Below are 22,988 nucleotides of genomic sequence, written 5' to 3' on the forward strand. Positions count from 1 at the left end.
CTGGTGTCAAACTAGTTTGATAAAAGACTGTTCAAAACATGGATGTGGTTTTGGTGACGTCAGGCACTGGCTTTTGAAGAGACGTTTTGAATCCCAACAATCCAGTCCTATTGGAAATGTTATCTCCACCTAACTTTAGACTGTTAACGAGGTGGCAGTAGATCTGTCTGTTGGGTCTTAGGTTAGGAACCGAAGGGTCGCCAGTTCAAGTCCCAGTACAGAAACAAGTGTGGGATTTGCTACGGCTCTTTGAGCAAGGCAGGCACCGATCCCTCTACTGCTTGGGCCTCCAGTCCTTGTGTAGCCCCCTCACTCAAACATCACTCCATTAACTCTATGGTCTATCGGTCCTGTTTGTTCTTTAAGGCCCTTTGTCTCTGTAAAGTTTGTCTTAAAATAATAGAGTGAAAGTTGAATTTTATTCCAGATTAATAAAGTGTGTAAAATGAACGCTCAATTCTAGAAAAAGAGGTGGAGCTGCGGTTGGTCTAAAGCCTCCAGTCTAACACCTTGTACACATCCACCTGTCAGTCAACTCAACTACGCCCCAATTATACAAATGTATGACCAACTTTAAAATCAAAACAGATTTATAAAAGTTATAAAAAGATTCACCCCCTATACAATGTGCACAAACAAAGAAATTGATACCAAATTAGTTTTTGAACCAGTAGATTTTATTTATGTAAAAATGTACATTTACATTTTTTATGTAATGGGGATTCCTTGGCTTTTGCAGCCAGGCTCATGTGGACACTCAATGAACTGCACCTGGCAGATATTTGCACTTCTGCGTTGGCCTCACAGGAGGTTGCTGCCTGACTTTGTTAAGGAGAATCAACAGTAACAGACATCACTGCAAACCTTGATGGATTTAGCTCATCAGTAACATGAAATATTTTCAGTATAAAACAGTACTTTTCTACATGACAAGACAAGAAAGAAAACGTCTCCTTTATGCTTAATATGGCTTTTGAGCTCTTGATGCGTAAGCTCTCCCTAACTTTGTTTCAGGTTTTTTTATTTTTTTATTTGCATCTTAAAAACACAGTTACCTGAATTGAACTCCAATAAAGGTGCTGTTGTAATTTGACTGACTCAACCCTTTCAAGAAACCTACAAAAATACCACAATAAAACTAACCCCTGGTTAATATGTGACCTGTTTACAACACATATTTAGTGAGCTTTTCATCTAGAGTGAAGCAAAGGGGTAAGTTTAGCCTGTGTGTGTGTGTGTGTGTGTGTGTGTGTATGTGTGTGTGTGTGTGTGTGTGTGTGTGTGTGTGTGTGTGTGTGTGTGTGTGTGTGTGTGTGTGTGTGTGTGTGTGTGTGTGTTTGTGTGTGTAGCATCCCATCCATGGGTCTATAAAAAGAGAGTCACCTACATGGTTTTCTTTGTGTCGCAGGCGATGGTCCCCAACCTTATTTTAAACCAAATTATGCTAACAGGAAGGAGGCTTTGACAGAAGGACAAATAAAATAGAAGCAGATGAACACAGAAGGAAGTCACAGATATTAAAAGAAAAAGAATGACAACGGGAAAGAGGTGAGTGGAAATAGATCAAGAGTTTCTGGAAAAATGTGCTTTTGAACATGGTGAGTGGGTTGAACCACATCAAATTGCTTCAAAGTGTGAGAAGAAACCAAAGAAAGAGAACCCCCCCATGTTAAATACTACATGGTGAAAAACACAACTTCTTATGTGACCAATGATATATTTTTTCACTGCTGTTACATTACATTACATTACATTACATTACATTACACCTGTAACTGGCACACACCTGGCAGCACTTGAAGCTCAAAACAGGAGTGATTACCAACAGAAGAACATTGCAAGGGGTTTTGGCACATTTTATTTGGTCGCAACCCACACATTTAGCTGTGTTGCTCATTCCATGAATGCACGATCCTTACATGTTATACCTTAATGTAAAGGGGACTAATCAGGCTTTTCAATGATAAATAATACAACACCAATTAATATTATAAAAGTGACAAATAAGTGACCGAAATAATGTTTCCAAACTTTTTTTGAGGAGTTTAGATTTCTGACATCAGTAACAGACGTATTTCTAGCAGAAAGGAAACCACAGATTCAAACTTCCTGTCTTATTTCCTTATCTTCTGCAAACACATCACTGTCAAGTTTGACATCTCTTAATCCTACCAGTGATCAGTCTGACGGTCTAAACATTTTTATTTTTATTTTTTACTTTTATTACTTTTAAATTGGTTAAAAACAGCACAAGCTGACCAAAGTGCTTCACTGGCAGAGGCAAATTAAAACATTGTATAAAGACAAAGTAAGTAATGATGAACACAGACAAACATGATTACATGACAGGCCAGTGGTTCCCAAAGTGGGGGTCCAGACCATAAGGGGGGTTGCAAGCAACTGCAAGATGCCTTGGAAAAAAACAATACTAAGATAAAACAATTTAAAATTGTAATCTATTACATTTGTTCATTTTAAAATTGTCCATTTGGTGCCTGTTTTGACCTCAAGTTGATAAAGTGAGGGAAAATACGATTAGGAGTTCATATATTGTGTTTAATTTTGAAATTGTTGACACACTGTGCGTTTCCTGTCAGGGTCGTTCTATACTGTCCAGCTTGGCTCGTGCTTACAGGTGGATAGTATTGGGGGAAATGTCGAAAATAGACTTGCAGGGCGGAGTGAAGACTGTGGAAAGCCAATTGAACATTTATCAGTAGCTTGATATCAAAGCTCAGTTTCCTGTACTAGTGAGGTATCTGACTGCACTAGTTTACTAGTGGAATGCAGAAAGATTTACTAATAAACTAGTTGACAGCAAACACTCTGACGTGTACAATATTTTTTTTGCGTCTACTAGTAAACTAGTGAGTCTTAAATGTTTATTTTTTAACTAGTAAGGTGCAAAATATCGAATAAACTAGAAAGGCATATATGGACCATGCTAGTTTAACAGTTAGGATTTTTTACAAGTTATCTTGTAAGAGCATAAAAGTCCACTAGTTATACTAGAGATGGCTTTATGAGTCTTAGTTCACTAGTGAGGCTCAAAATGTTTACGAGCAAAATGTTTACTAGTTAACTAGTAAGAGAACAAAGGTCCACTAGTTGCACTAGCATTGTTTTTCGTACTAGTGAACTACTTAGATCTAAAATGTCACCAGTAACAATGATTGCACAAAATGATAATGAGCAGGTGGGGAATAAGTGAGGCTTCCAACAGGCTCTAAAAAAACAAAGACAAATTGTACATCAAATCAAGAACCAGGATCCAAGGTCCATATATTTCAGGTATGAATTATTAACTACTGGCTTCTTCCTCCTACAATAACTGGGGAAAAGACTTTGATCAGATGTTTCCCATAAACGTTAGAGGAACGTTTATTTGCCCAGTGTCTATATGAAGTGAAACTTAGTTTATTCACTTTGTTTAACTTTCTGGTTTTGCAGACTTTGAAATGAGTCAATATGGCGGGAGAGAACAACATGCGGTGGATAGGTGCCTGCCCCTGTGTCAAACAGGGAAATACTAAGAATCAGACAAGCAAGGAGACTCTGCTTCAACTACAAGACTACTGAAAAAGTTAAGAAGCTGGAAATGGGGTGATTCTGTTTCAAGGAAAAAACTTTATTCAAACTTACTGACAAACAGAAAACACATCAAAGTGTTTCTAAAATCAACATGTTTGAGGAGCAGCTTGAGGAGCAGGCTGAGGCAGCGCCAAGAGACAAGTAAGTGAATATTATTTTCTTTTACAGTTGCATGATATATACCGGTGTTGATTCTAAACATTTTTTCAGTTCCTGTGTACTAGCAGCAATGCTATTGTTGATTTTTTCTTTCAAAAAGATTAAGAGATCATGAGAAGACAAAATTTCAAATGCAATCATGAAGCAACACAATGTAAAGGAAGTTAAGAGTGTTACGGTTTAGTACGGGGGCCAACAGGTGAAAGAGCTTAAACAAGCTTAAACAAATTGCATTCACAAACATGTACAACAAATTCAAAAACAAATGCTGGTCTCCCTGACTCCTTCCCAACAATAATTAACTATCCCACACAGTACCCCTACAGGCCTGGAGCACTTCTGTTGAAAAGGCTGGATTTGCAGTATTTGTGTATTTGCATTTTATGTTAATGCAGTTGGTTCTGCTTGTTGCAGAATGTTTTTTTCATTTGCAGCCGTTTTAGCCATGACATTTATTTTAGTCGTTTGCTCGGGAATTGGCAGGGCTTTGAAATTTGCTGCGTGTTTACTTAATGTAAGTCGTTGCAATCTTCACTGAGCGCTTGCTTCTGTTTCCCCCCGTAGTTTAACAATGTGAATGCATTTTGACATCTGTATTGAACTGTATTGAAGCCTGCATTGTAGCGCAATTGTGAACCTTAATTTGTAATAAACACAAAGTACTTGTGCCTTAATGAAAGGTGCTCAGTGAAGACACCGCTAATCCCAGTTATGCCCCCATGCCTTACTGATAAATTACATAATCCTCTGGCCCTTAGTTGCTACAGCTACCAAAACAGCCTTGCCACTTTCAACAGACCCAGGCTCTATTGATGTGAGCTCCAGGTGGTGACAACCCCAATACTGCCTATTCTATCGCATGGCCACTCCTGGCCCCACAATTCAACCAAGTAGACTGATGGTCATTAAGAGCCAAGACATCTCCGGGGTTGTCAATTGAGAGCCTCCCTTCACTGGTTTTTTATCCCATGACACCTCTGGAAAGCCAGACTGTGAGCTCCAGCGTCCCAGCTCTCACCCCCCACACCCACATGTAAAAATTCTATATCTTACCTACCCTATCACATAACCGTTACAGCCCAAACAGCACAAACTTTAACAAACACAGGCTCAAGCTCCATGTAGTGCTGCACTTATGCTACCCAACCACATGGCCCCTAATGGCTCCCCAAAACCAAATGCAACTGGTGCCCACATTAAACATAAAAAAGAATGGCACAGATAACACAATGAAAGACAGACACAGAGAAAAGTCTTCGAAAGATCTCAGGAAGAGGGCAAGGGAAGCAGAGCTATGGTGAGGTGCTCTGTTTGTGGCTAGCACTTAACTCTGATCGGGCTGTTGTTCACCACCCCCTTCTTTCTGAAAGTTTCTCTTGAATGTTCCCTGAAATCCTTGAAGTCAAAGTAAAGTGACCAGTCCAAGGATGACCCTCTAAACTACACGAAAGGATAACTTGAATTTCACTGAATTTCCTCTTTTTGAAGTCCCTCAGGAAGACCAGGGGTTGTAAAATCCATACTGAAAGTGTACGTTGCCCTAAAACCCAGAAATCGTGTGCGCCCCCTAAACATTGGATGTATAAATATACGCCATAGTCTGTAAATATTAATGGATGAAGCCTAAGTGACGTTAGCCATCTGTTACGACAGGGGGTTCTGGAGGCTCACTGGCAGAGGCAGCCGCCATGCTGGAAATCCTGTCTCAGCTTAACTTTCAGTCAACCTAACGACAGGCTCAGAGCTGGAGCTGAGGAGGATTTTAAGCCATGTATCGTTCATGAAATCAAAGCAGAGCCATTTGAAAAAATTGACCCAGAGTGTCAGTGATGACAATAACTAATCAGACCTATTTCCCTTTTTGTACCAGGCTGTAAACATGTTTATTTATTCTGTAAAAACAGCTTTTTTTCCAGTCGTGTGTATGTGACTTCCGGTGTTCCTGAAGCCAGCCTAAAGGGAACACTCAACGAACTGCAGGATTTTGCACTTCCACATTGACTTAATGTTTCAAGACTGGAGGTTGCCGTTTGATATACTCACACCTGCACACAATGTTCCCTTTATAAATCATGATCCACCAGGAAACGTGTGCATGTGGATCAGCCCCCATATCCATAAGCCGCCTTCTACACGCCCACATTCAACCTTAAATGGTCAGTGCTAAGCTCCTCATGGAAGGAAATGCATACAAATGAGCAATCAGATCAAATGTTTGCTGAATCATGGCGACAACTTATTGTAAGTTAGACGAAGAAAATACACTTTCTGACCCAGAAATGGAGGAGCTTGTGAAATAAGTGGAGGTTAAACAGCACATATTGTTTGTTTGCTACAGTAGGAGGATCAAAAACTAGAGACAAATCAGAAAATGACACCGCATTGCTGCTGCATTCATGTCAGTCCCCTTGCAGTGCCAAAACGTCCACCGTTAATCATTACGCCATGTGTAGCTGCAGTGTTTATAAGTTTATGGCACCCACACTGAGTTATCATGTCAGTCAGCAGTCTCCCTCACTTTAGGAGATTATTAATCAGGAGGTTGATCAATGAACAGCTTTTAATTGCCACATTTTATTGTGGCAAACTGTCTGCACTGTGACTAATTATGAGGATATATAGGCCTAATGATCGTCTAAGATATGCATCGACTTCATTTTCTACAAGAAAATGAATCGGCTGTATTGATGTTGCCATTTATGGATTGCCATGCAACTGACTATCAATAAATGACGACATCAATACAGCCGATTCCCATTCTTCCTCTATGGTTCCAGCATGCCCAACTGTTTCCCCCACCAGACCCCCTACCGTCCAGAGGTCTGCTCCTCCATCCTCCCAGCTGTCCCTGTGATCAACAGCTCCCCCCACTGGCCTCATCCCTCGTTCCCACATTCACTAACATTGTCTGCAATAGAAACTCTCATTACAATAAGGCATCCAAATAAAAACAAAATCACTGCTAAATCTGTCAATTTTTCAAATTTGTCAACCATCCCCTGTCAGCCACTCCCTCACCCTACACACTTGCTGAATACTCGCTCCCTCAACAATAAAAGCCTCATTCTCCATGACTTCATAACCAACACCAACCTGGACTTCCTATGTCTCACCGAAACCTGGCAAAAACCCTTGGACTATTTCTCACTAAACCAAACCACACCCACAGGATACACATACATGGACAAACCCTGCCCCGATGGACGGGGTGGTGGTGTTGCAGCCGTTTACAGGAAGGACATTAAAACTACCACCATTCCCATCCCTGCATTTGACTCATTTGAACACATTGCTTTCAAACTCTCTGGTCCCACTCCCCTAGTCACTGTTGTAATCTATCGCCCCCCCAAACCAAACCCTTCTTTTTTCAGTGATTTTCATGACTTTCTAACCCAACTCTGCTCCATTTCAACTTCTGTTCTGCTCCTTGGGGATTTTAACTTCCACGTCGATGACACTCAATGTAAAACTGCCAAAGAATTCCTGGACCTTCTTCACTGCCTCAACTTCACACAGCACATCAACTTCCCCACTCACAGCCGCCATCACATTCTGGACTTGGTCTGCTCCACTGGTCTCACAATCCATCGACTGTCAAGTCTCAACTTCAACATCTCCGACCATCTGGCTATAAACATGGACATTCTCATCCCTCCTCCAAAATTAAACGAAAGATCTCTTCAGAAACATAAAATCAGTAGACCCCTCAGCTCTCTCAGCCTCTATTACCAGCAAAATATCTTCCTCCCCTCCCCCCCAATTTAATAATCCCTCTGAACTCATCACCTACTATAACAACACACTCTCTTTCTGTTAAGATCAACTGGCTCCCATCAAAACTAAAACTGTCTCATTCACACACTCTGCACCCTGGTACACTTCTGAACTCCATAAAATGAAATCCTGCAAACGCCAGCTCGAAAGAAAACCGGTTTAACAGTTCACTTCCAATCATACTCTGACTACCTCAAAAAAATACATGGAAGCTCTCAGCGCAGCCCGGTCCACCTATTACTCACACCTCCTCCACTCAGGCGCATCCAACCCCAAGGCTCTCTTCTCTACAATAAACAAACTCCTCAAACCCAGTGACAACACCTCTACCTCCTTCACAGTTGATAAATGTAATGCTTTTCTTTCATTCTTTCAATCCAAAATTGACACCATTTACAGCAGCTTCAACACTCCCACTGTCCCGTCTTCATCCCTACCTGCATCCCCTCGCCTCATCACCCAACCTCTGTCTCAGTTCTCCCCTGTGTCCCCAAATGAGCTATCCATCATCACCTCTAGCATGAAGTCCTCCACCAGTATTCTCGACCCCATCCCATCCAGTCTCGTCAAAAACTGTCTCCCAGCCATCGTGCCACTCATAACCTCAATCATCAACTCCTCCCTCTGCTCTGGTTCAGTACCCAAAACTCTTAAACTGGCAGCCGTCACCCCCATCCTCAAGAAACCTGGACTCAATACAGACAGCATGTGCAACTTCCGCCCCATTTCCAACCTCCCCTTCTTTTCAAAAATACTGGAACGTGTTGTCGCCTCCCAGATCAAATGCCACCTCTCCTCCAATAACCTGTTTGAAACATTCCCCTGCGTCCACCATGGTTCAGTGCTTGGTCCCCTCCTGTTCATCATATACTTGCTCCCCCTTGGTAATATTATCTGCCAGCATGGTCTCCATTTCCACTGTTATGCAGATGACATCCAGCTCTACATCTCCACCAATTAAATCACCACTGAAACCCGCTCTACCCTGACAAACTGCCTCAGTGAAATAAAAACATGGATGCACACCAACTTCCTCTCTCTCAACTATGCAAAATCAGACATAATAATCATCGGCCCTAAATCCCTCACCAATTCAATTCACAACTTCTCCTTCACAATAGACAACTCCACTCTCTCCCCCTCCCCTCATATCCGCAATCTTGGAGTCATCTTTGACAGCCAGCTCTCCTTTGATCACCACGTCACCCAGCTCACAAGAACCGTCTTCTTTCACCTCAAAAATATAGCCTGCCTCCGTCCGCTACTCTCATTTTCTGCTGCTGAAACCCTAATCCATGCATTCATCACATCCAGACTCGACTATTGCAATAGAATCCTTTTCAGCACATCATCCAAAGTCCTTAATAAACTTCAATACATCAAAAATTCTGCTGCACGCCTCCTCACCCACATGCGAACACATCACCCCTGTCCTGCAAAATCTCCACTGGCTCCCTGTCCCTTACTGTATCCAATTCAAAATCCTTCTCCTCACACATACAGCCCTCAACCACCAGGCCCCCTCCTACCTCACGGCTCTCCTTCACCCTCACACTCCTGCACGCAGCCTCCGTTCTTCAAAAGCCAACCTCCTATCTCCCCCTCTTAGAACCAAGCACCAAACCTGGGGGGACAGCCTTCTCCATAGCTGCCCCCTCCCTCTGGAACTCACTCCCTACACACATTCAATACCGATCCTCCTACTTTCAAATCACTGATCAAAACTCACCTCTTCAAACAAGCTTTTAATGTATGATTGTGATGTGTTTTCTGTAGTTTACCTTTATTGTTGTTATCTTTATGATTTGTGTGTAATGTTGCAATGTCTGTTAGTCTGTCCTTACTGTACTGTTCTTTCTGTTTTTATTTATTGTAAAGTGTCTTTGAGTTTTTTAAAAGCGCTTATAGATAAAATGTATTATTTTTATTTATTATAAGATACTCATCTACACAATATATACGTGCAGATGATGAAGATATGCTGAGTAACAAGAGGGTAACATATGTGAAACACACAACCAATGCCATGTCTCTGTGCGCTCTGTGGGTCTTACAACACAGTAATCTTTTTTAAAACTAAAAATCACACTTGATGATAAATGCACGATATTGGAAGATATTAATAAAAACTGGTGGCACTGTGGTTTTTGTGTCTACTTTGAATCTCTTCTTCAGTGATTATATTAGTATACAGTCTGATCCTCTGCTATGGAAAACAACTCACTACATGTACGAGTTTAAATTAAATTGATTGTTTGAATGATTACGATGACGTGGATCTGTCAGTAAAGTTTGATATTGAGGTACATAAAAAGTGTGAGAGATAGTATTATACATTCTGGCTTCAATTCACCACTTCACCGTCTATGTCACCAATTTCCCCTGCTTCTAAAATGAACATACGTCTGGGTCGATGTTTGCTTACTGGTGTGCACATTTTACCGCCAGGTTTGTTTTTATAGATAGCAAACTTTGTGTGGGAAATGGCGTCCGCCAATTTCAGGCCCTGTTTTGTGCGTAAGCAATGGTTATGAAAGAGACCTCAGACCCTTTTACAACCAGCATAATTTCCATAAAAAGTTACCAATGCAAGGATGATCCTCTTAACTTCAATTTAATCATGTTCTTCTTCATCAATGGATGGATTAACTTTATGTTTATAGGAAGAATATGCGACTTTTTGATCCAGTAGATGTCGCCCTTGTGCACCAGCATGAAACCAAAACAACTCGCGCTGCATTGTTGTGTTAGCATGCTAATGCTAGCGTTTGCTCATACCTTCACACTGCATGTAAATTTTCACGAAATGACCGTGATCTAAAAACGCTTACGTAACATTCAGTTAAGCAGTGAGTACAGTATGTTATTCTTCTTTTCTCTAGTCCCTCAATTAAACAACTTTTATACGCAAGGGGATGAGCTGGACAAGTTTTTTTCAGAGGACATACTGGATTTTTTCTACATTTAAGTGTAAAATGTTGCATATTCAGCCTTTAGTATTGCTTTCTCACAACATAAATTACTGACTGAATAAACAGGTGGTACAATACCATACAATACCGTACAAAAAACAATGTTGTTTGTAGTTGAATTTCAGTTCAGGGTTACAATCTCAATAGTCCAGAGTATAAAGAGAGGCTAGGGATAAAACCCAGAGACTCTATTGGATTACCTCATGTCCATATCAGTCCATCTCAAAAATGGAGAAGGTTTAAAATTGATTAAAAAGATGAATCTCATGATTCTTTGCAAAGATTGATTGTGCAACAAAGACCTGACTCCCTTACCACCAGTAACATATCCATGAAAAGTAACAGATCAGAAGATGAACCTCTTAGATTTAGTGACGGAGAATTTTGGTTGGATATTAATTCGTGTTTATACTTCATTCAGATAGTTTGTAGAAAAGTAAATCACTGAAACAATTTTGTGTTACAGACCACTGGTGCCAGAAAGACCAGACTCTCCATCACTGAGCGGTGTTTCCATGAAAAGTGACCGGTCCAAAGATGATCCTCTCAACTTCAATAAAGGGGAATTTGGGTAAGATATTAAGTCATGTTTATTCTTCATTAAGAAGGTTTATATAAAATGAAATCACTGAAACAATTTTGTGTTAAAGGCCATTGGTGCCAGAAAGACCAGACTCTCCATCACCCAGCGGCATTTCCATGAAAAGTGACCGGTCCAAAGATGATCCTCTCAACTTCAGTAAAGGAGGACAGAAGTAGGATTTAAAAAAAAAAAAAAGGCTCCTTCTTTGATAGAAAATCATTCTAAAAAATGAAATCACTGACACAATTTTGTGTTACAGACCACTGGTGCCAGAAAGACCAGACTCTCCATCACCCAGCGGTGTTTCTATGAAAAGTGACCGGTCCAAAGATGATCCTCTCAACTTCAGTAAAGGAGGAACAAAGTAGGATTTAAAAAAAAGTTCCGTTCTTTGATGGAGAATCATTCTAAGAAAAGTAAATCACTGACACCAATTTTGTGTTACAGACCACTGGTGCCAGAAAGACCAGACTCTCCATCACTGAGCGGTGTTTCCATGAAAAGTGACCGGTCCAAAGATGATCCTCTCAACTTCAATAAAGGGGAATTTGGGTAAGATATTAAGTCATGTTTATTCTTCATTAAGAAGGTTTATATAAAATGAAATCACTGAAACAATTTTGTGTTAAAGGCCATTGGTGCCAGAAAGACCGGACTCTCCATCACCCAGCGGCATTTCCATGAAAAGTGACCGGTCCAAAGATGATCCTCTCAACTTCAGTAAAGGAGGACAGAAGTAGGATTTAAAAAAAAAAAAAATGCTCCTTCTTTGATAGAAAATCATTCTAAGAAAATGAAATCACTGAAACAATTTTGTGTTACAGACCACTGGTGCCAGAAAGACCAGACTCTCCATCACCCAGCGGTGTTTCCATGAAAAGTGACCGGTCCAAAGATGATCCTCTCAACTTCAGTAAAGGAGGAACAAAGTAGGATTTAAAAAAAAAAAATGCTCCTTCTTTGATAGAAAATCAGTCTAAGAAAAGTAAATCACTGACACCAATTTTGTGTTACAGACCACTGGTGCCAGAAAGACCAGACTCTCCATCACTGAGTGGTGTTTCCATGAAAAGTGACCGGTCCAAAGATGATCCTCTCAACTTCAATAAAGGGGAATTTGGGTAAGATATTAAGTCATGTTTATTCTTCATTAAGAAGGTTTATATAAAATGAAATCACTAAAATAATTTTGTGTTACAGACCACTGGTGCCAGAAAGACCAGACTCTCCATCACCCAGCGGTGTTTCCATGAAGAGTGACCGGTCCAGAGAGGATCCTCTCAACTTCGATAAAGAAGGGGCATCTCCAATCAGAAATAAAGAACGTGGTAAGATATTTAGTTGAATCCAATTTCAATTCCTTTGATGCAGAAACATAATGATCATATGACTGTTAAATCACTGGAATAGTAACTTTTTACCATTTGTGCATACTGGCATCCCATTGTTCAGTAACATTGATGGTGCCATGGAAGATAGAGATATGCTCATTAAACACATTCAGAAAGAAAGAGACTTACAAACAAACAACAACAAACGTTTTTTTCTGCCTGCCATAAACAATGTGTGTAGTGAAGTATCAAGTGTCAGGTGTTTCCCAAATTCTTTAAATTGTTCAGAGTCGTGACAGATTTATTGGAGATATGTTTTTTACAGTGATAAAGAAATGTTTTTAGATGTTAGATTGCCTGAAATAATTTAAATCTGTTCATTTGAATTCACCAAAGCAGACACTTGAATGTAACTAAAATAGCTTTACGTTTATCTTTTCAGAATAAGTAATTCAAAACAAAAATAAATGAACGTATTATAAAGTTCATGGTTGTTTAAAAAAAAAAGCCAAATCTAGATAATACTTCCTGTGTTGTGCCATTATTAATAGGAAGAATGTGTGAGTTTTTGATACAGTAGATATCGCCCTTAAGCACCAGCGTGAAACCAAAACAAACTGCTGTTTGAGCACACCTCCGCCAGACTTAAGCCTCCGCTCTCCTCCAGCGACACACCTCCAACCCCCATCCACTCACGTAGGCATGAAGGAGTTTAGTGGAAGGGGCAGACTGCCTGTGGCCTGCATTGTACTGTTAGGCTAATGTTGGCACACTTTAGTTAGCTTGTAGCGTCACATTGAATGTCAATTGACACGGAATGACCGTGATCTGAAAACACTTGCGTGACATTCGAAATACGCAGTGAGCATGTTATTCTTCTTTTCTCTATTTCTTGACTAAAACTACTTTTATACTCAAGGAGAGGAGTCGGCCGTCACGTCCATGTAAACCTGATGTAAACACGGCTCTGACAACAACACAGCCAACGGGACTCGCTCTTCTCCCTCATTGTAGACAGTCATGTCTCAGAGACATTTACATAGGACATGCATGGTTTCTGCTATATTTATATGTTAAATGTTGCACATTCTTCCTTTTATCTAGCTTTCAATATTCAAGATGGTCACTTTTACTGTGCCTATAGATAAGTGATTCAGGGCTGAATCCGACCTTTATCATTAATAATATGTTGAATTTGTTTTGTTTATGCAGAGACAGCAGAGCAACAGAAGAAGCTGATATCGACCATCAAAGAAAACTGTAGAAAAACTCTTCAAGATGGAGACAAAAATCATCCTAACCAGCGTCACACAGAACACGTCATGAGAGAAGACAAAAGGCCTGAAAAATTTACTGAAGTGAAATCACTAAAAGATATCTTCAAAGATAATAAGGGACAACCAATCAAAACAGTGCTGACTGTTGGAGAGTCTGGTATTGGAAAATCCCACCATGTGCAGAAATTCATTAAAGAGTGGTCTAAAGATGGTTTTTGGAGCACAGCCAAAAATAGAGTTATTTTTCTACTTGACATCTCAAAGCTTAACTCATTCAAAGGGGAGAAATTGTCTTTAATCGAACTTCTTCATAATTTCTACCCGGAAATGAATGAATGTAAAATCTCTCACTTTGAACAGTTCAAAGTTCTGTTTGTCCTGGATGGATTGGATGCTTTTCAAACAGCTCTTGACTTTGACAACAAGGACACCGTGACTGATGTGAGGGAATCAGCTTCAGTAAATGTGTTACTGACAAACCTCATCAGAGGATCTCTGCTTCCTTCTGCATGGATCTGGATAACCTCCCAACCTTTAGCTGCCAATCAGTTGCCTGACAAACGTGTTGACAGGAGGACAGAAATAAGATGTAAGCTTATATGCTCTATGAATATAGAATGTTGAATCAAACAGTGGAAACTTTAATCAGCTTTACAATAATAAAGATTTGTCACCAGTGAACAAAAAATATTGCAATTTCATAATGGATGCCAATCTCTTGTAATTTTAGATTGCAAAATTTGTTTCACTGCATTCTGATTTCTTTGTTTTGTCTTTTTCCTTTCTTTAGACAAAAACATCAAACAAAAACTCACCGCAGAGCTGAAGAAGAGAATCCACAGTCGGCATGAAAGAGAACTGAAAGGACTTAAAACTGACACAGAACTCCATGAGATTCATGAGCCTGAAGATAAGAAAGAAAAAAAAAAAATCTGGGAAGCATCTTTTCCAGGCTTACAGAAAAAAGGGGGGCAAACAGTACTTACAAAGGGAGTTGCTCATGTCGGTAAAACGTACCAAGCACAGAGGTCCATGGTACACTGGGCGAAGGGAACATCCAATAAAAACATAGACTTTGTTGTACCAATTCATTTCCGTGAGCTGAATTCAAGAAGAGAAAAAGTTCAAAACATGAACGATCTGCTCCATCATTTCCTCAATCCTGATAAACACCCAGGAGTTTGCAATTATGATGAGTGTGAAGTACTTTTTGTTCTTGATGGATTGGAAGAATGTAAACTTCCCCTGGATTTTGAAAAGAACACGGACCTGACTGATATGGAAGAAACAGCCTCGATGGATGTGCTGCTAACAAACCTCATCAAGAGGAATTTGCTTCCCTCTGCTCATATCTGGATCATCTCTCGACCTTCAGCAGCTGACAAAATCCCCTCCGAATACATCCAGAAAGTGACAGAATGTCGAGGTATGAAACTATGACTAACAAATTTTACCACTAAAACCTGTTTCAGTAATCTGTATCCTGTGTTCATTATTTTTGTTTGTGTGTTGATTTTAATTTTGAAAAGGAAATACTAAAGCTCAAGCTATACCTGTGTTAGAACCCTATACTGTAGGCTATAATCTCCATTTACATTTTCTACATAGAAATATAGATTGTGTACACGTGTCCTGATTATCAGCATGTAAAGTGCTCTGGTTTCATTTTGTACATATGGAGTCCGAGATGCATTGACCAATCACGTATCAAAATGCTTTGGTGTATACTGGAGAAACACTGTGTGGACAGTAAAAAAACAAAGCGGAACGTTATCCTACCTACGTAATGAAATACCAGCAACCATCAGCGGTTATCTAAAGAATAGGCTAAAATGAAAAGAAAGGATTCCTCTACAGTATATGGTATTACTTAGACAGAACGGAATAAAACAAAGAACGGTAATTAATTGATCTCTATAAACAGATATCTGGATAAATGTGCAGCTAACAATCCACTCTGGATCGAACATCTCTAATTCAGCAACAAACTTGCTTGACGCTGTGTTAAAGCCAATTAGTGTTAAGATTTCACAACTACCACAAATGCATCAGAAGGGATCGGTCCGATCTCAATTACAAAAATCAAGCCATTTAAAAGTTATTTTCTTCGTCTCTTGACAACAGACCTGAAAAAGCTTGCATTTTTACTTTTTACAAATCTGCATCATTATATTCTTATTATAACATTATTCCTGTTAACGACATTAAGTAAATCATGAGAAAAGCCTTTTTCTGACATTTCTGATTGCTGACATGACACAAAAATCAATCAATAATGACATTTGTTTTGTTTGTTCAGAGACCTTGGAGAGACGGAAGAAGCTGATATCCACCCTCAAAGAAAGATTTAAAAACAACATTCAAGATGGAGACATAAATCATTCTAACCAGACAAACACAGAACACATCACGAGAGAGGAGAAAAGTATTGAAACCAATGATGGAGAGAAAAACGAACGTACGGTGGCAACATCAGTGACTCAAGTGACTGCAGTATCTGATATCTTCAAAGATACAAATGAAAAAACAATACGAAATGTGCTGACTACTGGTGTGACTGGTATTGGGAAATCTTTCTATGTGAAGAGATTTGTAAAAGAGTGGGCTAAAAATGCCAACAGCTCAGTTTTTACGTGGCTTTTAGATTCCATATGGGGCCGAGCCAAAACTCATGATGAAGTTATATTTCCACTTGACCTCTCTGAGCTTAATTTGATTAGAGAGAAAAAAGTCAGCTTGTTTGAACTACTTAACCATTTCTTTAAGGAAACTCAACAAATAGTCATCTCTAACTTTGAACAGTTCAAAGTTCTGTTTGTCCTGGATGGATTGGATGCTTTTCAAACAGCTCTTGACTTTGACAACAAGGACACCGTGACTGATGTGAGGGAATCAGCTTCAGTAAATGTGTTACTGACAAACCTCATCAGAGGATCTCTGCTTCCTTCTGCACGGATCTGGATAACCTCCCAACCTTCAGCTGCCAAACACTTGCCTAACAACTTTGTTGACAGGAGGACAGAAATAAGATGTAAGCTTACTGGTGCTGAATATGGAAATACAATACAAACATATATTAAGTGATAATAAAGCAATCATATAATGAAATACGAAAAAACATCCATCCAGTACATGTTGGTGTTTGTGCCTATCCTGTTATTCAGCAAGATATCATGCTCATTAATAGTGGTTTATGAATTGCAGTAAAATTGCATCCCAAATTGTAATCATGTTAAGTGGCTAGTGTTTCTCCAAAGTAATGTTTTTTTTTTCCACAGATAAGCCTGATCTTGCAAGTAAATGGGAACTCAAATCTCAGCTGACGGAGCAATTTACTCATGTGACAATGGGGGTGGACATGCAGAAAACATCTGCTCTTCTGAATGAAATCTACACAGATCTCTACATCATAGAGGGGGAAAGAGGAGAGGTCAATATTCAACATGAGACCGTACAGATTGAAGGTGCCAAGTTCAAACCAAAGGAAACATCCATTAAGTATGATACCATCTTTGAACCAGCAGTAGGAAAACCTAAGAACATTAAATCTGTGCTAACAACTGGAATGGCAGGCATTGGAAAATCATTTGCCACCATGAAATACATGCTGGACTGGGCTGAGGATACGTCGCACGCGGACATTTTCTTTATGTTTCCGCTGTCTTTCCGCGAGCTGAATTTGAGAAAAGATGAAATGCACAGCTTGGAGGAACTCATTTATAGTTTCTTTCCAGGAATGAAGACATCAGAAATAGAAGATTATGACAAGTATAATATCCTGATTGTCCTGGATGGTTTCGATGAGTGTCGCCTTGATCTCGACTTCAATGAAAGTGAAGAGTGTACAGATGTGAAAAAGCAAACCTCTGTGAAAGTTCTGCTGACAAACCTCATCCTAGGCAATCTGCTTTCTAAAGCCCAAGTCTGGATCACCTCCAGACCTGCAGCATCCAACAGTATCCCTGCTGGTAAAGTTGACCGTGTTACAGAGGTGCGAGGATTCAATGATGACCAGAAAGAGGAGTACTTCAGGAAGAGATTTGATGATAAAGATTTGGCTGAGAAAATCTTGTCACATGTCAAGACTTCAAGAACCGTTTACATTATGTGTCACATCCCTGTGTTTTGCTGGCTGACATCAACAGTTCTGGAGGACTTTGTGGAAAGAAAAGAAGTCGGGAAGATGCCCAGCACTCTGACTGACATGTACATACACTTTGTTTTGTTACAATGCAGACAGGCGAATGTGAAGTATGACACAGATGAGACAAGTAAGAATTCTGAGCCAGATTCATGCTGGAACACAAGCAACAAGACCACAGTTGTTTCTCTCGGGAAGTTGGCTTTTGAAGGGCTCGAGACAGGAGACCTTGTCTTCACTGAAGAAACATTGATAGAGTGCGGTGTCAACATCACAGAGGCTGCAGTCTTCTCAGGCATCTTTACCCAGATTAAACGAGAACGCCATGGGCTGTACCAACAGAATTTGTTCTGCTTTGTCCATCTGAGTATTCAAGAGTTCATGGCAGCTTTCTATGCATTTCACACATTCAGTGACAAAAATGTAAATCTGCTTGCCAAACCCCCTTCAACAGACACAGATGTGCCTGAATCAGACTTTTACAGGACAGCAGTAGACAAGACCTTAGATAGCAGAAATGGAAACTGGGATCTGTTTCTTCGCTTCTTGCTTGGCCTTTCTCTGGAGACAAATCAAGCTCTCCTGAAAGAGCTGCTGAACAAGACAGAAAATAACAAGGAGACCAATGAGAAAACAATTGGATACATCAAAGAAAAGATAAGGGAAGAGAACAGTGATGCTGATCAAAATTTCAATCTTTTCCACTGTCTGAATGAACTGAATGACCAGTCTCTTGTGGAAGAAGTCAAAAAGTACCTTAAGTCAGAAACAACCACATTTGAAAACTTCACCACATCCCAGTGGTCGGCTCTAACCTTTGTGCTGCTGACTTCAGATGAGAAGCTGGATGTGTTTGATCTAAAAAAGTACCGCAAATCAGAGAAAGTACTTCTGGGAATGTTGCCGGTCGTCAAAGTCGCCAAAACTGCTATGTAAGTACTTCGCAATGCCCCCTCTTAATAACCTGAAAACATGAGAAAACTGATTAAATTGCTCTAGTGACTTTTTTGACCTTGCCATAGCTTCTATTTTTGATAGAGTTTCTAATTAACAAACACTTTCACAGGCTAAGTTGGTGTGAGCTCACTGCAGAATCATGCAAAGGTCTCTTATCCTCAGTCCTCAACTCTGCATCCTCTAACCTCACCGAGCTGGACCTGAGTCATAACGACCTGTTGGATACAGGTGTGAAGCTTATTGCAGAAGGCCTGATGAGTTTACATTGTAAACTGGAGATTCTCAAGTAAGTGTGCATTGTACGCCGGGCCGCTGACTGGGAACCAGGAAAAGTTGTTGGTCGGATCTGGTTAACAGAAGGGGCTGGTTGGAGCTCTGTGACGCTTAGCATTGACTCTCTGTGGTGTTGGGCAATGTAGGCTCCAGGGCAGCTGCCATGGGAAGCTGAGGAGCTGGGGCAGTGGGCATCATAGGCTCTTGGATAATGGGCAGCTGTACCTCTGGGGTAATTAGGTTAACAAAGTCGGTTAAAATAACTTAATGCATAGTTTTATTTAAGGATTAAACAACCTTTCCAGATTGTTACACTGAGCATATTAAACTATGTGGAATCATAATTACAACAATTTCTCATCTACTTGAACCACATAACCCTAACCTGTGTGTGTGTGTGTGTGTGTGTGTGTGTGTGTGTGTGTGTGTGTGTGTGTGTGTGTGTGTGTGTGTGTGTGTGTGTGTGTGTGTGTGTGTGGTCTGCAGATTGTCAGGTTGTCAGGTGACAGAAGAAGGCTGCTCTTACCTGGCCTCAGCACTCAAGTCCAATAAGGCCTCCTCCCTGAAACATCTAGATCTAAGTTACAACCACCCAGGATGCAACGGGGCAGCTGTGCTGTCTGCTATAGCTGAGGATCAAGATATGAGCTTGAAGACACTATGGTATGTGTAGATTTTTGTTTGGAAAATGTCTCTTAATGTAATCACATGACATTCAAACAGTTGTCTTGAGTAACTTTAGATAGTGTTCCCAATTGTTTTCAAATTGGCTCCATGTGTACCTATGTTAAAGTACACTAATAGTAGAAAGTGCCAATCCAATCGTTTATTTTATTTTGATGCCAAGAATGAGCAGTCTGTTGCTCGTCTTATTTCTTAGTTAAAAATATATTTACTATATTTAAGCCTAAACTCATTATTTCCTGTTTGTACAGCTTGGACCACTGTGGAGAGCACCGCTTGAAGCCAGGGATAAAGAAATGTAAGTATTTTTTGGAACTGATTGCTAATAATGAATTACTTTAGTACCTGTACTATTAGATCTTAAACTTATGCCTCATCAGTTTAAATTCATGTTAGATGATGAGCCGTTGTCAACATACTATGATTTAATATATTCCAAGTATTATGTTTGGATTTGTCCTATACAACATAGTATTTTAAAGGCTTTTAACCTTAAACCACTACAAAATAAAGAAAATCCCTTATTCATATGTTCTTTCATTCTGTGACAGATGATGGAGATCTGAAGTTTGATGAAAACACAGTAAACAAGAGGCTTGTTCTGTCAGAAGGAAACAGGAAAGTGAAAACTGTAATAAAGCTGGAGGAGAAAGTGGAACGACCAGAAAACGAGTACAGGTTCAAAAGATCTCAAGTGTTTTGTGAGGAGAGCCAGAGGGGCCTCTGTTACTGGGAGGTGGAGTGGAAAGGGACTGTTGGCATTGCAGTAGCATATGGAGGAGTGGGTAGGAAATGGGACAGTAAGTGTGGCTTAGGATGCAATGACATGTCATGGAGTCTGCTCTGCTCCAAGGATGGATACACTGCCAGACATGGAAAGACATCCAAACCTATTACAGCTCCGTTTTCCCAAAGAATTGCTGTGTTTCTAGATTGGGAAGCTGGAACTCTGACTTATTACAGTGACATATCAGGAGAGCTGAGCCTCATACACACATTCCATGCCAACTTCACAGAACCACTCTGTCCAAGCTTTTGGTTTAAGAGGGGCTCTGTGACTCTTTGCAAGATAGACAAAACCCCTCTGCGATGGAGTGCAATCAAGCCTCAAAGTCAAAAGCTGACGACGAAAGCTAAAGCGAAAGTGCTTAAATCATCAGCACCTAAAGGGGCAACTCAAGGCTGGCTGTAAAAGTGAATAAGTCCTCATTGATGCCCATGATCATCGCATTGCGTCTCAAGCCACCTTTTCCTAACCTGAATCATTTTGTTACCATGAGTGAAAAATATGCAGATTTTCTTAGTAGAACTACAGACCAATCTTGAAGTTACCTTTCTGTTCCGAAGAAAATAGGGGCCAACGTTTAATTGCTCTACTGTAAAAAAATGAAATTTTGAAATTGTGAAAAGTTTCAATCTGGTTACTTGTAGTTCCACAGCACTGAGACTGCTCAGGACAAATACAAATTACCTTTTAGTTTGTGCTTATGAAGGCATGTGGTCAGTCCATGTACTCGTGCAGCCTTTTTCACCATTAATCACGACATCCTATAGAACAGACTGAGGCCTTGGATAAGGGTATAGTATATAGTACAGCCTTAGAGTGTATGATATCTTTTCTGATGGACAGAAGTGTCCCTTTGTCTCTGAACAATTAGCCCATGTGTCTGCTTTTTCTTGTGTGACGTATGGTGTACCTCAGGGATCATTTTTGGTACCAATTTTATTTTCATCATCCATGCTTCCTGGGGAACATCATATATAAACATCGGGTCTCTTTTCATTTTTATGCAGATGATACTGCATTTTACCAGCCCAATTCATCCACAGACCCTGGTATGCAGAGTTCTGTTAACAACTACCTTTATGAGTCTGAGAGCTCACAAAGAAACTCACAAGACACTTTCTGCGTAAAAGACATGATTTTCATTGGACCACAGCACATGACAAAGCAAATACTGCCATCTGCTGGTCTTCTATTAGATCGAACCTGTCACAGAGTTCTTGGCATGTCGTTTGATCTTTTTTTTCTCATCTCATTATGCCTCGATTACTGTAAGAGCTTTTTTGCCGCCCTGAAACAAAATCAATTGTACAGAACTCAGCTGTGAGGCTTTTAACCAGACCAGAAAATATGACCACATCACCCCTGTAGCCTCTCTATGATGGCTCCCAGTATATTTATTGATTACTTTTAAGGCCCTTCTGACTATAACGCAGTCCTTTTACTGCAATCTGGCTGAAGTATAAAGAGGACAGAGTGTTTGCTGCGAGTGCTCCGAAGTTTGGAATGATCTGCATTAGGAGATCAGGTCAGCTGAAAAAGTTTGAGTTCCTAATTAAAACATTCTGAAAGTATTTCCTGATTTTACTAAGGTATAATGTTTTGAATTGTATGTCTTAGAAAATGGAAATATTTAGTTCGTATTCTCTTCTTTTGCTTATGATTTCATGGCCTGCCCATTTTATTTTGCTGCCTGTGAAGCTCTGTAACTTAGATTTTTTAAAAGAGCTCTACACATAAATGAATAAATAAATAGATGTTATTACTATGGCAGCTGTCCGTGATCTTGAACAGTTTAATATATTTTATATAACACTCCATGGACATTGGTTGGTCTGTAATAATAAATGCTTAGTGTGTATCTTTAAGCCAAACTGTACTCTACTAGTAGGGCATGGTTGCATCCACTGCTGCACAGAGATCATTTGTGAATATAATAATTTCTGATGTTTGTATTTTTATACCTGTAAATAAACTAATGCAAAAAAAAAATCAAACTGACCATTAAGTGCATTTATGTTTGTGTTTACATAACTGTGTTTGCTGTTTGTACAGATCTACGCTTATTTTATTAAATCCAAGATACTTGGAACTGTGACCAGTTCAAAACTATCCTAAATACACAGGGTGGATTATTCAACATTCAGTCATAACCATAGCCTACATGATTTTGATACCACACACACATACAGACTTTCAACTATTAGTCACATTAAATGTACGTTTTTGACAGCCAAATGTTGAAGTCTGTGTGGATGTGTGTGAGCATCTGAATGTAGACGGTAATGAATTACACCCGTGAAAAACAGCTTGAATGAAAGCTTTAGCGAGAAAAGGGAGGGGGGGGAAATGACTACTGAAAGGAAACATCCAAGACAATGTAGCACCCAGCAAACTCAAGGCCTCTTCACACAGGCTTCCTCATTGCTTCTAAAAACCTAATTCTTGACCAACACTTTGAA

The 22,988-nt window shown here is 39.9% G+C and overlaps 1 protein-coding gene across 2 annotated transcripts; it reads left to right on the plus strand.

Moving 5' to 3' along the window:
- The first annotated feature begins 1,434 nt into the window (after positions 1 to 1,434).
- LOC109985108 (uncharacterized) lies at positions 1,435 to 22,543 on the plus strand. Of its 2 annotated transcripts, XM_065961515.1 has the most exons (17): positions 1,435 to 1,548; positions 3,451 to 3,732; positions 10,963 to 11,067; positions 11,339 to 11,443; positions 11,527 to 11,631; positions 11,711 to 11,815; positions 11,904 to 12,008; positions 12,096 to 12,200; positions 12,280 to 12,407; positions 13,623 to 14,276; positions 14,478 to 15,113; positions 15,987 to 16,718; positions 16,966 to 18,760; positions 18,895 to 19,071; positions 19,545 to 19,721; positions 19,994 to 20,040; positions 20,294 to 22,543. In XM_065961515.1, the coding sequence occupies exons 2-17, from the start codon at positions 3,683 to 3,685 to the stop codon at positions 20,932 to 20,934; spliced, it is 5,667 nt and encodes a 1,888-aa protein (XP_065817587.1). In that variant the 5' UTR covers positions 1,435 to 1,548; positions 3,451 to 3,682; the 3' UTR covers positions 20,935 to 22,543. The 2 variants fall into 2 exon arrangements, with proteins under 2 accessions (XP_065817587.1, XP_065817588.1); XM_065961516.1 differs by lacking the exon at positions 11,711 to 11,815 and having other exon boundaries at positions 20,294 to 22,542.
- Positions 22,544 to 22,988: the final 445 nt, after the last annotated feature.

Source organism: Labrus bergylta, chromosome 12 (genome assembly GCF_963930695.1).
Source record: "Labrus bergylta chromosome 12, fLabBer1.1, whole genome shotgun sequence".
Taxonomy (NCBI): Eukaryota; Metazoa; Chordata; class Actinopteri; order Labriformes; family Labridae; genus Labrus; species Labrus bergylta.

Coding starts and splice junctions, on each gene's coding strand:
- LOC109985108 (XM_065961515.1), top strand. CDS start 3,683: ATGTTTGAGGAGCAGCTTGAGGAGCAGGCTGAGGCAGCGCCAAGAGAC. Junction 11,632..11,710: donor TTCAATAAAGGGGAATTTGG/GTAAGATATTAA, acceptor TTTGTGTTAAAG/GCCATTGGTGCCAGAAAGAC. Junction 20,041..20,293: donor GAAGCCAGGGATAAAGAAAT/GTAAGTATTTTT, acceptor ATTCTGTGACAG/ATGATGGAGATCTGAAGTTT.